Raw genomic sequence first — 13,495 nt, forward strand, 5'->3', positions numbered from 1 at the left:
AAGAAGATAAAAGAGTTCAAGAAGAAAAGAAGAGGGAAGGGGAGAAATTAAAAAAAGGGCCTGTGACTCTTCAAACCCCAAAGATCACAGGGGAGATGCGTTGCCTCTGGCCCACCAACGCGGCTGACGTCCGTGCAACGAATCCCCGAGGTTTCCAACATCAATCACATTATTACAACCCACCGCACCAGTAGTCGAGCCTTGACGTGTCTTGCCGTCTGCGTTCTTTTTCTTTTTCTTTTCTTTCTTTTCGTTTCGTTTTGCCGTCGCTCACTCGCCTGGGCAGGCGGCGGCTTTTTAGCCCAGTATACTCAGGCACCCTGACTGCCCCGTGTTTTCGCTTCTTGGTGACTTCGCCTGTACTCCGAGATAGTACATTATGGAGAAAGGCGACAAAAAACTGCTCCCCAGTGAAAAGGATTATCGTACAATGGCGGACATTTAACCTAGTGGTGCAGAAAAGAACAGAGAAACTTCGAATGAGGACGTCGCAAAAGACGGAGACAGGGTATCTTTGCTGTTTTTGTTCGTTTTGCTTTTTTACCAGGCCCAGACCTTGAGCTGTACGAGGAGGTGATTAGCACGCTGCGAATTCAGCATGAGAGAGGTGAGGCTTACCAGAGAATCCCAGGATCCCGTGCACAGGCTGATGCCGTCGTTGCTGACTCCCAGACAGCTTACACGGTTCTCGTGGCCGCTCAGAGACCCAACCTTGTCGCCTCGCAAAACATCCCACACCTATGGAACCATCAATCGGCCGTCGGACCAAAAAGCGGGACGATAAATCTTACCTTGCACTCAAAGTCATCATAACCCGCAAACAGCAATCTACCAGAGACAGAGAAAGCCACGGAGGTGATGCCGCACAATATTTGATCGCTCTGCAGGAACTCGTTAGCGTCGGATCGGCACGTGTCGGGGATGTCGGCATTACCTGGTAGGTGTTGAGCTCCCGGTCCGCGCGGATGTCGAAGAGACGGCAGGAAGTGTCATCGGAACCCGTTCCGAAAGCGTTTCCATCGGGGAAGAACTGGATGGCATTGATGTCGGATTCGTGGCCGGAGAAGGTCTGGACCGCCTTGCCGGTACGGATATCCCAGAGCTTGGCGAAGGCATCGCAGGCACCCGAGACGAAGATGTTCTGGTTGGTGGGGTTGATGCTGATGGACATGACGTCGCCGAGGTGGTCCGCAAATTCAGTAACTTTCGAGCCCGATTCGATATCCCACAGCATGCAAGTCATGTCGCCGGACGAGGTGATGATTCTGCGATCGTTGATGAAGCGGCAGCAGGAGAGGTAGCCGGAGTGTCCTGAGAGCTCGCGCGCGACCCGGGTCGGGCCCTCGCGGGACGAGAGGTTGTAGATGGAGCAAATGTTGTCGAGACCACCACAGGCGACGTAGTTTCCGCTCGGGGCGTAGGCGCAGGTCATGACCCACGATGACCTCAGCGGGATCGCATGAACCTTGTTCGTGGTGTAGGCGTCCCAGATGATGAGCTTTCCGTCCTGCGAGGCCGAGACTAGGTGACGGCGGTCGGTCGACCAATGCATGGCGTAGATTTTGGCCAAATGGCCCTTGAGCGTCCGACGGGGCTTCATGCCGATTCGGGGGAGGGTTTCGGTCTGGTTCTGCGCGACTTGACGGACTGTTTGGGGGGGGTGAGGGATAGAGTCAGCAAGCCAGAACGCATGGTCCTGTCGGCAGTGTCCCGCGGCGAGGTCGTGCGGCGAGCAACACGCACGGCCGGCAGCAGGGCGGGCCAGCAGGGCAGGAGGGGAGGGGAAGGCAATTCGTACGGGTAGTGTCGGCCAACTCATCCTTTCTGCGCTTGATCTTGTCCTTGAGGCCTTCAGCTTCGCGCCGGGCCGCGGTGATCTTGGCCTGCATCTGTTCGCCGCTCATATCGGCCATCTTGACGGAACGAGCCCCTGGTGAGGAAGGAGGGGGGGGTCAATGGTGAGACGGGGACGGAGACGGGCGTGAGGAGAGGGGGGAGGGGGGAATTGAATTGACGGCGGCGGCGGCGTCGTGAGATCCAGGGGAGAGGAAAGAACCGTCGCGAGAGGGAGGGGGGGGGAGCGGGAAGAAAGGCAGGGCGGTAGGGGAGAGGAGGAGGAGGAGCAGCAGCAGGAGCAGCAGCAGGAGGGCCAGGAGAGAGGAAGAGGGAGAGGGAGAGAGAACGAGGAGGGGGGTTGATTGGGTGTGGAGCGAGCACGGCGGAAGCGACCGAGCGAGAGAAAGAAAGTTTCGACCCGGAGCAATGGTGAGGTGGTTCGGGCGTTTAAGTCAGCAGCAGCAGGAGCAGTGGCAGGGGGGCAAACTGCTGCACTCTGCAGAGCACGAGGTGGATGGTAAGTAGTAGTGGTAGTAGTGTAGGATGGAGAGTTGGTAAAGGGAGTGTGAGGGAAAAGAGGTCAGTCAGAGAGGGAAAGGGGGACCAAAAATTCCAGCAAATGACCGACGGAGAGAGAACGAGAGACAGACAGAACAGAAAAGAGAAACAGACAGAGAGACAGACAGACAGCAGACAGCAGACAGCAGCAGCAACAGCAACAGTAGCAGCAACAGCAGCAGCAGCAGCAGTCGAAGTAACTCCGTAATAGCAAGTTCGTCGCGGCGCGCCAATAATAATGATGTATGGCCTCACCCGACTAAGACGTGCCTTTGCCTATCGGGGCTCAGATGGCTGCTGCTAGGCGCGGCCGTACCGACTCACTACTACGACTACCCAAGGGGATGATGGGATGAGATGGAGGGACAGATAGGGATGTGGTCGCTGCTTCTTCTACTTCTTCTACCTTCTGCTTCTTTTCCTTCTTTTCCTTCTTCTTCATCTTCTCCAGGATCCCTTCCATCGTGATAATGAACCGGTTAGGGGCCACTGGAAAAGAGGATCGGAGAGTCCATTTCGATCTCCTCGAAAGCCTTAGCCGGAGCCTCCTGAGGAAAAGTCCCCGTACGGTACGGTACTGCCCGTGTCGGCCCCGTACGGTCAGGTACATACGAGGGTCGCAATACGGGGACTCAGCCCAGACAGGTTAGGGGCCCCTTCCTGCATCATTCACCAGAGATGGTGTGGCTCTCCTGGTTGGTCAGTCCCCGGCCTGCAGGTCTGGACGGGTAAATTAAAGCCAACCTCATCTCTCGTATTCTCGATTCCGGTACGGGATACATTACCCAGGGGGGAGAGGATAACTAGTACTAGTTATCCCAGGTGAACCTGGTTAAGGGGAGCAGGAGGAGGAGACCAGGAGGACCGGCGACCAGTCTAGTACGAAGTACCAGTGCCCACTGCCCAGGTAGGCAAGTACTCCGCCTGAGTCCCGAGTCCCATGGAGTCGACTAGCTAAGGGGTACACCCTGGTAAGCTCGGTGGAGTTTGCCCGCTTGCGTCTCCTGGTTGGCCCGTGGGCTAGACTGCCCGGCCAAAAGGGGATGGAGAAATCCATCGATTATTACTATTCTTCCGGTTCCCCCCTGCCAGCGGTCCAGTCAGTTCTTCTAGTATCAACCGCTTGTGCGGTTGATAGAACCTTCACGGAAGGTTCACGTCGCACAGGGTTCACAAGCCATTAGTATGATTAGTAGTATGGAGTATGGAGTAGTACATCCGTTCTGACATTTAACTCCCTCCCTCCCATCATCCCCAGACCTCCCTACGGAGTACATGTTAGCCTCTCAGTTCTCCCGGGTGGCACGTATCATACCCGATACAGGTATCTAATACGCAATACGCAAGTCGCAGTCGCAATCCTGCCTCGTCCGTTCAACTTAAGCCTCGCACGAGTCAAGGGCCCTTCCCGAGGATTAACCCGGCAGAGAGAGAGAGAGAGAGAGGGAGGAGAAATGTTTGGATTGCAGATCATGGTCATAGCTACCCAGGACCTAGGGAGAATGGAGATAGATAGATAACGTTGACCCTCCTGTCGTCTGCACAGAATTGCAAATCCAGGTCCCGATGCCAGATTGGGGGATACTCCGTCCGGCATCCAGGGGCTCGCGGCTTCTGCAGGTGGACTTTCATGGGGTAGTTAGATAGATACTTAGTATCTACACTACAACTTACTACGGAGTTACCCACGCACTATTCCAGAAAACTTGCCGCAGAAAACGTCTAATACTGCCTGGGTAAGGGATTATTATTATTTCCCTAGTACCTAAGTAGTCATATTGTTCGGTACTCCCGGTACAGGACCGGTTGTAACGTGTCTACCTTGCAAGGCAGAGAGATCAGATCAGGTTGGATGACGACGGTTGGAATGAACGTGCAATGCAACGCAACCCAGTGGAAGATCGTAGAAGCAGAACTGATAGATAATCAAGATGCAACCTCAGCCTGTATTTCCTCGTGCCGGTTCAATGAGCCAAACAAGTAAGTAAGCGGGGATAAATTATCATGATGATGATGATGTTAGCTGGCTGGGGCGGCCGATGCAAGTCAGAGGCACTCTTTCCGGCGTGGCTGACGGAAGTATCACTGAATGGCTTACTCGACGGACTGGCCCAGGCATTATTATGTACCTACGTATTGATCATTATCTTTTTTTCATTTTCATTGTCTTTCAGCGGCAGCCAACAATCCTATTTTCTATACTCCGTAATAATAGTAGATAGTAATAATACAACTAATTTTTCCCCCTGCTACCGGACCTTTTCCGAAACCGACAGCTCGGGATGTTTTCAATAGTTCAGTTCTTTTTGTTGTGTGCATGCCTGCCTGCCAGCCAGCCAACGCTTGACTTGAGCCGAAAACGCGCCCTACTGGTTGTTTAATTTGGAGCGTTGGCATACGTCAGTTTCCAGAATCTTACGGCGGCCTGCAAGCTAAAAGATTCCTGCCCTCTCCCATTGTACGGCGGAAACTCGGAGCAGGCCATCTTTAAGCCTCAAGCTGCAGGCAGGCAGGCAGGCAGGCAGGCAGGCAGGCAGTCTGTCTGTCGTAGAAAATGAGACGATGCCTCGGCAGTCGGTCCAACTCTTCCCGGCGACTCGATAATGGGGCAAAACTGGCAGTTGCAGCTGTTGGGATTTGCAGACGGGCGATGGTCAGTGAGCGCAGCCAGCGGGCGGGTCTGCCCTCCCGAAGGGAAATTGGCCAGCACTCCGTAGCCACAATCCGATATCTCAGACTGCAGTTTGCAGTCAGGAGGTCATTACAACTAAGTATGTACGTATGGGGCAGGTATGGGGCAGGTGTAATAATCGCAGCGTTCTGTATCGATCAGTCTCCTACTCCGTAATTGCGTCTCCTGCACCTGGAGAAACTAAGTAGAAAGGGCGCTCCACCGAGTGGGAGGATCGCTTCAAACCGTGCCTGACTAGCCCATCGGAAAGCCCCTCTCGGGCCCTCTCTTCGGATGGTCATTTCTTCCAGTTCCCATCGCGCTGATTAATCTCGCCGGATGGAGCCGCCGCTCTCGTAATCCATCCCGTAAGTAGCTTATTATTAATGGCTGTCCCGTGTCATTGATTGCTCTATTGAGATGGAGTGATAGATAGTCTTGACTCTGGAAAGTAGATCTGAATAAAATAAAGGGATGTGGATATGGATACAGTTGTGTTTGCTTATTCTGATCCGAGGAACGTGTAGTCGTCGAATCTTTGTTTACCAACCACAGTCCACTCCGTAGCATCATCCCATGTCAACCACCACCCATGTAAACCTTTTATCTATATTTATCCCGACGCACCACGGTATAATGCCAGTCTTTCATCTTTCAATCTATAACTACCCTCCTTGTCATTGGCAGACGGAAGCCATCTGGAATCCCAGACATAAGCCAGACCATGCACCGAACCAGGCTGAGTCTGGTTTGAGATTGCCCATTGGCTGCGGGTTAAAGACGCCACCGTTGACGCTGCAGCTGCGCTATCGCCAATCCGCGCTGGCTATGATACTGCCTCATGTCGAGGCATGGGGCCATGCGGAGGCTAAGTACATGATGCACGCCGACATCCCCTCCGGTGGGAGGATTGATTGATCGATTGATTGATTACGATCATGGTCCAATCTTACAGCTTACATGGGTACAGAGACCGCTAGCCACTACTGCAGGACCCGGGTTGGGTGCGGCGGAGGGACTAGGTGTGATCAGGCTGTCTGCGGCGTTCATAGGTAGATACCATGGATATAGATGGCAAAGTAATCTGGGCAAGGCTGCTAGGATCGTGTGTAGAGATTAATGGACTGGCAGGATGGGTTCCCCACATATCATGTACCTTGTTGCTTGTCCCTTTGTCTGGAGATGTCAGACATAGCCGCTGGGCAGTCGGCATCGTGTCCGGTTGGGAGCCAACATGGCCGCCGTCAACTTAGGGAATCAGCTGAAACAGACCCTCATGCTAACCCTCCCTTCCAGAAGCACGTTGCGCTTAAGCATTCTATATATAGCATGTCAAACCGGGTTGGCATGGCCATGATGGGCTTGAAACGTGTTGATGAACCGGGACCCTGCGCCGTCCGGGGATGCCACGGCTTCTTAGTAGTTCTCAGCACCTTGAACCAGCATGATGCATGCGAGTGTATCTGGAGGTGATTCGCGGGGAACGGCACTGGCGTGTTCGTGGGCGGTTAACTCAGGCTCCCCGTCGGCGGCGGTTCGCGCCTAGAGATGCCTTGTTTCTAATCATAGAATGTGACCGACCGTCTGTGCGGCTGGACATGAGGGGTAAGTAAGCAGGATGGCTGTCGTTACCGGTTGCCGAGCGATGAGGAATCACGCTTCTTCTACGGGATGAGGGGTTGTTGCAACTTGCAGGCGCTGGTTGGTCCTGCCCGAGCAGGGATGCCAGCATCGAATGTGACGACCGGCCGCAAGTCTAAATATATCCCTCATGTTGACGACTTAGCATTTGAAACCCCACGTCGGGGTTGATACATCGGGTTTTACTCTTAAAACGTTTTTGATCCGTGTTATCTTGGTTCCCCGCAGAAGTACCAGTTGATGTCCTTCCAACCGGCGAATCAGGCCGACCAAGAGGAAGAGCGCATGTACCTATATGGGAGCCGGCAGAGAGAGGGATCATCGTCGATACACCGAATCCAGCAGGATCAGAGGATCGGGATCAGGTCGCACGGTGCTCTCTCCCTGGTAATTTCCCCTGAAGACTAGCCCGCAGGACAGAGGAGGGACATATCAGGGACATAGTATCGTTGTCGTACCACCGTCCAAGGGACCCATGACCGAGGCATCGAGCGAGACCATCGAACATTTCAATATTCTTAACCCCTTCAGTCGTACTATGGATGTAGAAGGACCCCGGTGGGTTCTCGGGCTGGTCATTGCTCCTGGATCTACGCAGGACTCCGCTCGTTCAGGTAAATGGGGACCGGTCGAGCAGCCGACCATGCGCGCAACCATGGGGGGTGGTTCAACGTCGACGACTCCTGATGGCGGTGGGCGACGAGGGCGATAGATATCACCAGGAGGGAGGGGGGAGGGGAAGGGGGGAAATTGTAGCCAAGTGACCATGTAGATCTGCTGCAGGCATGAGAGGAGAGGAGAGGGGGGGGGGGGGGGAGAAGGTCATGTTGTCGGATGCCAAATTCGGTGGCGAGCCCCGAGCGGGCGAGGAACTCCTCACCGGGAAGGAAGGGAGTGTTGCACGCCTAGAGAATGAGGGTGCCGAAGAGTCGCCAAACCGGCCAGGAATATTGGCAGAACAGAAGGACCGGGCGACTCCGTGTCAGAGCGCCGTCTGATAGTTTATAATTTCCGGGACAAGATGAGAGCAAGCCCAGGGGATCCCATTTTTAGACAAGCCGGCAGAAGAGAGGCGAAGGCGAAGAAGAAAGAAAGGGTGGTGGCGGGCCAAAACCAAAAAGCCCGGAGGAGGAAACCGCCTGACACGGCGACGCTCTCAGGCTCAGTCGCTCTCCGCTTTCGCTTTTCCAGTCCTTCCCTCCTCTCCTCTCCTCTCCTCTCCTTTCGAGTCTCAACACCAACAACGAACAACCAACACCATCCCACCCTCCCACCCATCATTCATCCCTCGACGCTATCCTCCACCCTCCACCCTCCACCTGGTCCTGTTTGTGTTATCCGCCTGGAATCGTCAGTCTTTAACCCACGGTCTTTTTCTTGTCTGCCTGCCCCGGCCCGAGGGCTCGCTTCCTTCCCGTCGTGATTCATCTGGCCGCCAGGCTCTGACGGACTGGGTCTTGGCCTGAACAATCCTCCTCTCTCGCCCCTGTCAACGCCCGCTCGTCCATCGTTCTGCATCCTCCTTCATCCCCAACCCCATCGCCTCGAAGGTTCCCTCGTTGACCTTGTACTTCATGACTTGGATATAATCGCCTCGATCGCTCCTCGGACTCGCCTCCTTTCCACCCCCCCGTTCCCCGTTTCGTCTCACGTTCCCACCGTCGGATTTATCACCCATCTCACCCATCGAGGTTTCATCGTCCTAGTCTTGTTTCCGACCGATATTCACACCAGATCAGATTCTTCACCTCTCGCCCACCATGCGGGAGGTCAACTTTAGCATTCCGAATGTCAACAAGGCCTCTGTCAATATCACAACCACGCTGTACGACCGGCGTGCCTTGGACTGCACATCGACGCTCCCGCTCATCAATTCGCTCAACCACCTGGCCTACCTCACCACATCCTCAGCCCGCATCCGCGACATCCTCACCGTCGATGGCGGCATCGAACGGCTGGTATGCATCCTCAAGGAGGGCCGCAGTCGGGATCTGATGGAGATGTGGAAGTGGAGTCTGGCCTTCCAATGCGTTGTCAACATCGGTGTGCGGGGCTCGGAGGGCGTCAGAACTCGCGTCGTCGAGGCCGATATGGTGCCGGTGATTGCGACCATCCTGGATAACTATATCAAGGTCGTCGAGAGTGCCCGTTCCCGGGCGATTCAGGATTCAGAGAAGCATTCGTCCCGAAGTGCCCCCAGCCTGAACGACGCCACCACGAGCGCCCCCCTTAGCACGGTCGCCGCCAACGATGCCCCTGTGCGCCCGGTCTACGTGGATCAATCGACCAACACTGAACAACGTCCTTCTCGCCGCCAGGCCCCCCCTCCTCACATCGAAATCCCCCCCTTCTATCAAGACACCACTGCCTCCGACTCGAATGCCATGGATGTGACGTCGTCCCCCCGGGCGCCCATGACTTCTCCCCCGGAGCGAAGCACTTTCACACAGGATGTACACCCTCACAGATCCAACGATGCCCGCTACGCCCATGCTAGCCACCGCCACAGAGCAATGCAACCCCTTGCGACCGCCCTCCCGCCGATGGATACTGCCGATGGCTTCGGTCTGCGCCCGGTGCGCGACACGGAGCGACTTCCCAGCATGCTGCCGGGCTTCCACAACGGCCTGGCGTCGCAGCCCGACTCCCCCACCACCCCCAGCGGCCCGGCGCAGCTGCGCAGCAACGCTCAGGCCACGCTGGCCCGGTCACGGCCCACCTTGAGGCAGCAGCAATCCGCCTCGGGCGAGTCGGATGACGGCAATGGTGAAGGCTCAACAATAGGTGACGAGGCGGTCTCGGGCGCGGCAGGTGAGCCAATCATCGGCATTCAGAACCGGATGGAGATCGAAGATGTCGGTGCCCGGCAGACCGTGCTGGAAGGAGTCTCTAACACCCACGACCTGACCGTCAATGACACGTCTGAAGGCCAAGACGTCGAGACGTTCAACATCACGCACCACTCCACCGTCGACGGCAGCATGATCAACAACGACACCACGGGCACGAACGGGGCTTTAGGCTTGTCGCCCACGCAGGCCACCAACAATGCCAATTCACCCGCGGTAGTCCCCAGCCCATACTCCCTGTACGTGCGCGACCGTTCGACGACGGTAGCCCAAGGCGTCCTGACGACGATGCCGCGTGACGAGGACGTGCTCATGTCGCTCCAGCTCCTGGCGTATGTGTCCAAGTATTGCGATCTTCGGTCCTACTTCCAGCACTCCCACCTCGTGCCCAAGCTCAAGGTCGACCGGGAACTCCAGATGATCGAAGATGGGGCGTCGCCGATCGAGCCTGCCGAGGAGGAAGACGAGTACCTCCTGCCAGACGACGTCAACATCTTCCCGCTGGTGGAGAAGTTCACGGTGCGCCACCACTCCAAGGACATGCAGTACTGGGCATGTGTGGTGATGCGCAACCTCTGCCGTAAGGACGAGTCGCGCGGGGGCATCCGGCAGTGCGCGTACTACAAGTGTGGCAAGTGGGAGGAGTTCCAGCGGCAGTTCGCCAAGTGCCGGCGGTGCCGTCGCACCAAGTACTGCAGCAAAGATTGCCAGAAGGCAGCGTGGGTGTACCATCGCCACTGGTGCCACACCACGCCATGATATGAACGCATGAACTGTTTAATACCTATAATGCATATCGGCTTGCATAGCGTCGTATCCGTCATCTGATACCATTTCATCCATTCCATTCGATTCGATTTCGTTCCGAGGGTTCCACGTCTACCCGTGCATGGCATTTCAAAACCTGGCGGCGTTGCTCTTCATCCCAAAGATACCTCTTGTATGCCGTCGATTCTGCGATCCTTGTCTGATTTATCTGCTTCATCAGTGTTTCATTACGCGAGGCTCGAAGCCTGCTTTTACCCCATATGGATTTATTCTAGCGGTCATGAATTTGTTTCTTGTCATCTTCCCCCCCCTTACCCTTACCCTTACCACTTTAACACATATTGCCGCCCCAGTCCGTGTCCGACGCCCGACGATTTTCCTTTGTCCGTGGCTATCTAGCATTGAGATCCACCACCCTTACAATCTTTGGAGCGATTTCTTTGGGCTTTGTTTGTTTCTGGACCGTGTATGACTGGCCGGTCATGTTTGGGTGCATGCTTGGACCGAACCTGTGCATATCATTTTGGCCTCTTTGGAAGGGCTTTTGAATCTATGTTCGGAGTTCTGTACAGGAGTTGTAGATGTAGAGTAACCAACCCACCCTCACTGTAATGCCCCTATCTTTTTTTTTTTTTTTTTTTTGGAGAAATCACTCAATCCTTCCGAAAGCTATACGTCGCATTCAACCGCGCCATCAAATGCTCATGCGCCGTGATTGTCCTCCCCTCGCCCAACCTCCCCGCGCCGCCCCCAAACCCCACCCCATCCCCTCCGCCTCCGACCCCCTTCTCATGATACTCCTCCACCACCCGACTCGGCACCGGCACCAACTCCGTGCGATCCATCGGATGGCAGAAAAACGCAATACTGTACCGATCCTGCGGGTTGGGGACCCGCTGCTCCGAGAGCGGGAACACCACCCGGTGCACGGTACTTTTGAGGAGCCCGTTGGTCCAGTAGCTTAGTAGGTCGCCGATGTTGATGAGGATGGGGGGGAAGGGGTATTCTTCTTCTTTTTCGTTATCTTTTTCTATTTCTTCTCCCGAGTTGGAGTTGGAGTTGTTGTTGTTGGACTTGGTCACTGGGATAACAGGCACGGACGCCCATTCCTGCTTCTCCTGGGCTGTAACAGACGAAGGAGGCAAGATCTCCAACCCGGGCTGGCCCGGCCGCTGGAACAGCAACGTGATGGATCCGTAATCGGAGTGGGCGCCGGCGCGGACGTCGACGTCGTGCTTGTAGCTGGAGGTTTCGGGCGCGCTGATCGAGGGGTAGTACAGGTAGCGCAGGATGCTCCCTGTTGGGCCGCGGGTGGGGTCGTGGCGGGTGGTGAAGAAGTCGGGGGGGATCTGGATGATGGTATATTATATTAGATTGGGGTTGAGGTTGGGAGCCTGAGGGGGAGGATAAGTTGTTGAGGGTTAGTTATGAGGGGACATACACCAAGCCCCAAAGCCAAGAGGGTCAGGATCCGCGAACAGGTCTTGTTGCAGAGGGAGGCGAAGTGGGCGATTTCGGCTTCGTGGGGGGTCAGAGAGGCTGGGAGGGGCTGTTGGGCTTTGTTGGTGGGGAGGAATTCGCCGAAGTTGAAGGCTCTTTCAGTTTTGTTTGAGTTAGTTATATATTATATGATGGGGTGGGTGGGTGGGTGGGTGGGGTACTCTTTGAAATCTCCAGTCTGTATGCAGTGTTAGTTCATATACGCATCATATATGGATGGCATCTATCTGGGTTTGATAGTTTGATAGACAGAAAACTCACCCGCTGATGCTCCGGATCCAGCGTCTCGGAATGCATGCCTGACCAGCCGCGGTTCTGTTCATTTAGTTCGGTTTAGTTAGCAGCCATTCATTCACTCGTCACTTATTCACTCATCCCCTCATCCACTTTAACATGGGTAAAGATTGATTTATGGTATGGTAGGGTATACACACATTCGGCTCAATCCGACACTTCTCCTTCTCCTCCACCGGGGAAGCAAAGAACGTCTTCGACTGTCCAACAGCAACATATTAGCACAATCGCAACCCGTTTATCAAAGGGGTGTAAACCCACCAGCTCAAACGCCCGGTCCACCTCCTCGGCCGTGAAATCCGTCCCCCGACTATCCACATACAAGAAGCCGTACGTGGCGGCCGCGTCCAGCAGGGCCTTCCCCGTCGCGGGATCGAGGGGGTTAGAGATGTCCAGCACGGGGAGGGTGATGGGGGGGAGGGAATCCGCCATTTTTTTTTCTCTCTTCTTCTTCTTCTTCTTCTTCTTCTTCTCTTTATCGGGTGGATTTACTGAGAATGAGGGAGTGCTGAACAGCTCGTTAAGTGGGTAGGTGGGTGCAGTGGTTGCAGTTGGGGGGTGGGGGTGGAGGGGAGGTAGGATATAAATGTTAGGGTCGGATGCGGGACCGGCCGATGTCTATCCGTATCCGTATCAGTTCGATACTCGATGCCGATGGCTTGGATTGGATCTGGAACCTAATGAATGATAATGATAATGATAATGATAATGGGGCTCGTACGACTGGCTGGGTTGGTCGGTTGGTCCACATGGGCCCTTGGCTATCGGCTATCCATCGAATCGGCTATTGACCGGGGGGGTGACTAATAGATTGACTGTCTGAGTGTGAGTGTGAGTGTGATGTTTTGCATAGGCTGGCTATCTTATGTGCGTCAGACGAGATACTACTTACCTATGTAGTATTCTGCCTTGGCGGGTTAGAGTTCTTGAAAGCTGGGGAAGGAGAGTTCGGAATCCCGGAATGGCGGGAATTGGATGGAAAGTATAAAACCAGGTAATAATCTAGGATAAATCGGTATAAAAACCAAACAATCAACATCCCATCTCCAACTCCACACACTTTCCCCCCCCCCGGCTGGACAATTACTATAACGCCCGCAAATACAACATAATCCCTTAATCCGATCTCCTCCATACATATCCCCAGACAGGATGCTACAATAACCATCCATATGCGGGGTATACCCCGCGTACTCAGAATGTCCGACGAAAAGGCGATAATCTTATTAGAAATCGGGGTTGGGCCGATTCATTTCTCGCTGGGGGATGTCCATGCCCTAATCGACTGGGTGTTATAGGAAATGCTAGCAGGGTTGAGGCTGCATTACCTACGGTAGGGGTAGGTCACAGCAAGACAGGAAGCATTGATCTTCCCGAT

At 54.8% G+C, this 13,495-nt stretch overlaps 3 protein-coding genes across 3 annotated transcripts; 1 reads left to right on the forward strand and 2 right to left on the reverse strand.

The window, feature by feature from the left end:
- Positions 1–540: 540 nt before the first annotated feature.
- Positions 541–1,913, reverse strand: BO70DRAFT_352076 (WD40 repeat domain-containing protein; the record flags this gene model as incomplete). Its single annotated transcript, XM_025541772.1, has 5 exons — positions 541–561; positions 619–738; positions 792–881; positions 935–1,647; positions 1,799–1,913. 5 exons carry the CDS (start codon positions 1,911–1,913, stop codon positions 541–543), a joined length of 1,059 nt encoding a protein of 352 aa, XP_025400303.1.
- Positions 1,914–8,345: 6,432 nt separating this feature from the next.
- samB (MYND-type zinc finger protein MUB1) lies at positions 8,346–10,406 on the forward strand. The gene has a single exon (XM_025538793.1). It carries the CDS (start codon positions 8,467–8,469, stop codon positions 10,312–10,314), a length of 1,848 nt encoding a protein of 615 aa, XP_025400304.1. The 5' UTR covers positions 8,346–8,466; the 3' UTR covers positions 10,315–10,406.
- Positions 10,407–10,976: 570 nt separating this feature from the next.
- BO70DRAFT_428550 (putative oxidoreductase, 2OG-Fe(II) oxygenase family) lies at positions 10,977–12,639 on the reverse strand (the record flags this gene model as incomplete). The annotated part of the gene is made up of 6 exons (XM_025547987.1): positions 12,379–12,639; positions 12,258–12,317; positions 12,085–12,138; positions 11,985–12,001; positions 11,765–11,918; positions 10,977–11,672 (listed from the first exon to the last, which is right to left on the reverse strand). The coding sequence occupies exons 1-6, from the start codon at positions 12,547–12,549 to the stop codon at positions 10,977–10,979; spliced, it is 1,152 nt and encodes a 383-aa protein (XP_025400305.1). The 5' UTR covers positions 12,550–12,639.
- Positions 12,640–13,495: the final 856 nt, after the last annotated feature.

This window comes from Aspergillus heteromorphus, assembly GCF_003184545.1.
Source record: "Aspergillus heteromorphus CBS 117.55 chromosome Unknown BO70scaffold_9, whole genome shotgun sequence".
NCBI classification, from domain to species: Eukaryota; Fungi; Ascomycota; class Eurotiomycetes; order Eurotiales; family Aspergillaceae; genus Aspergillus; species Aspergillus heteromorphus.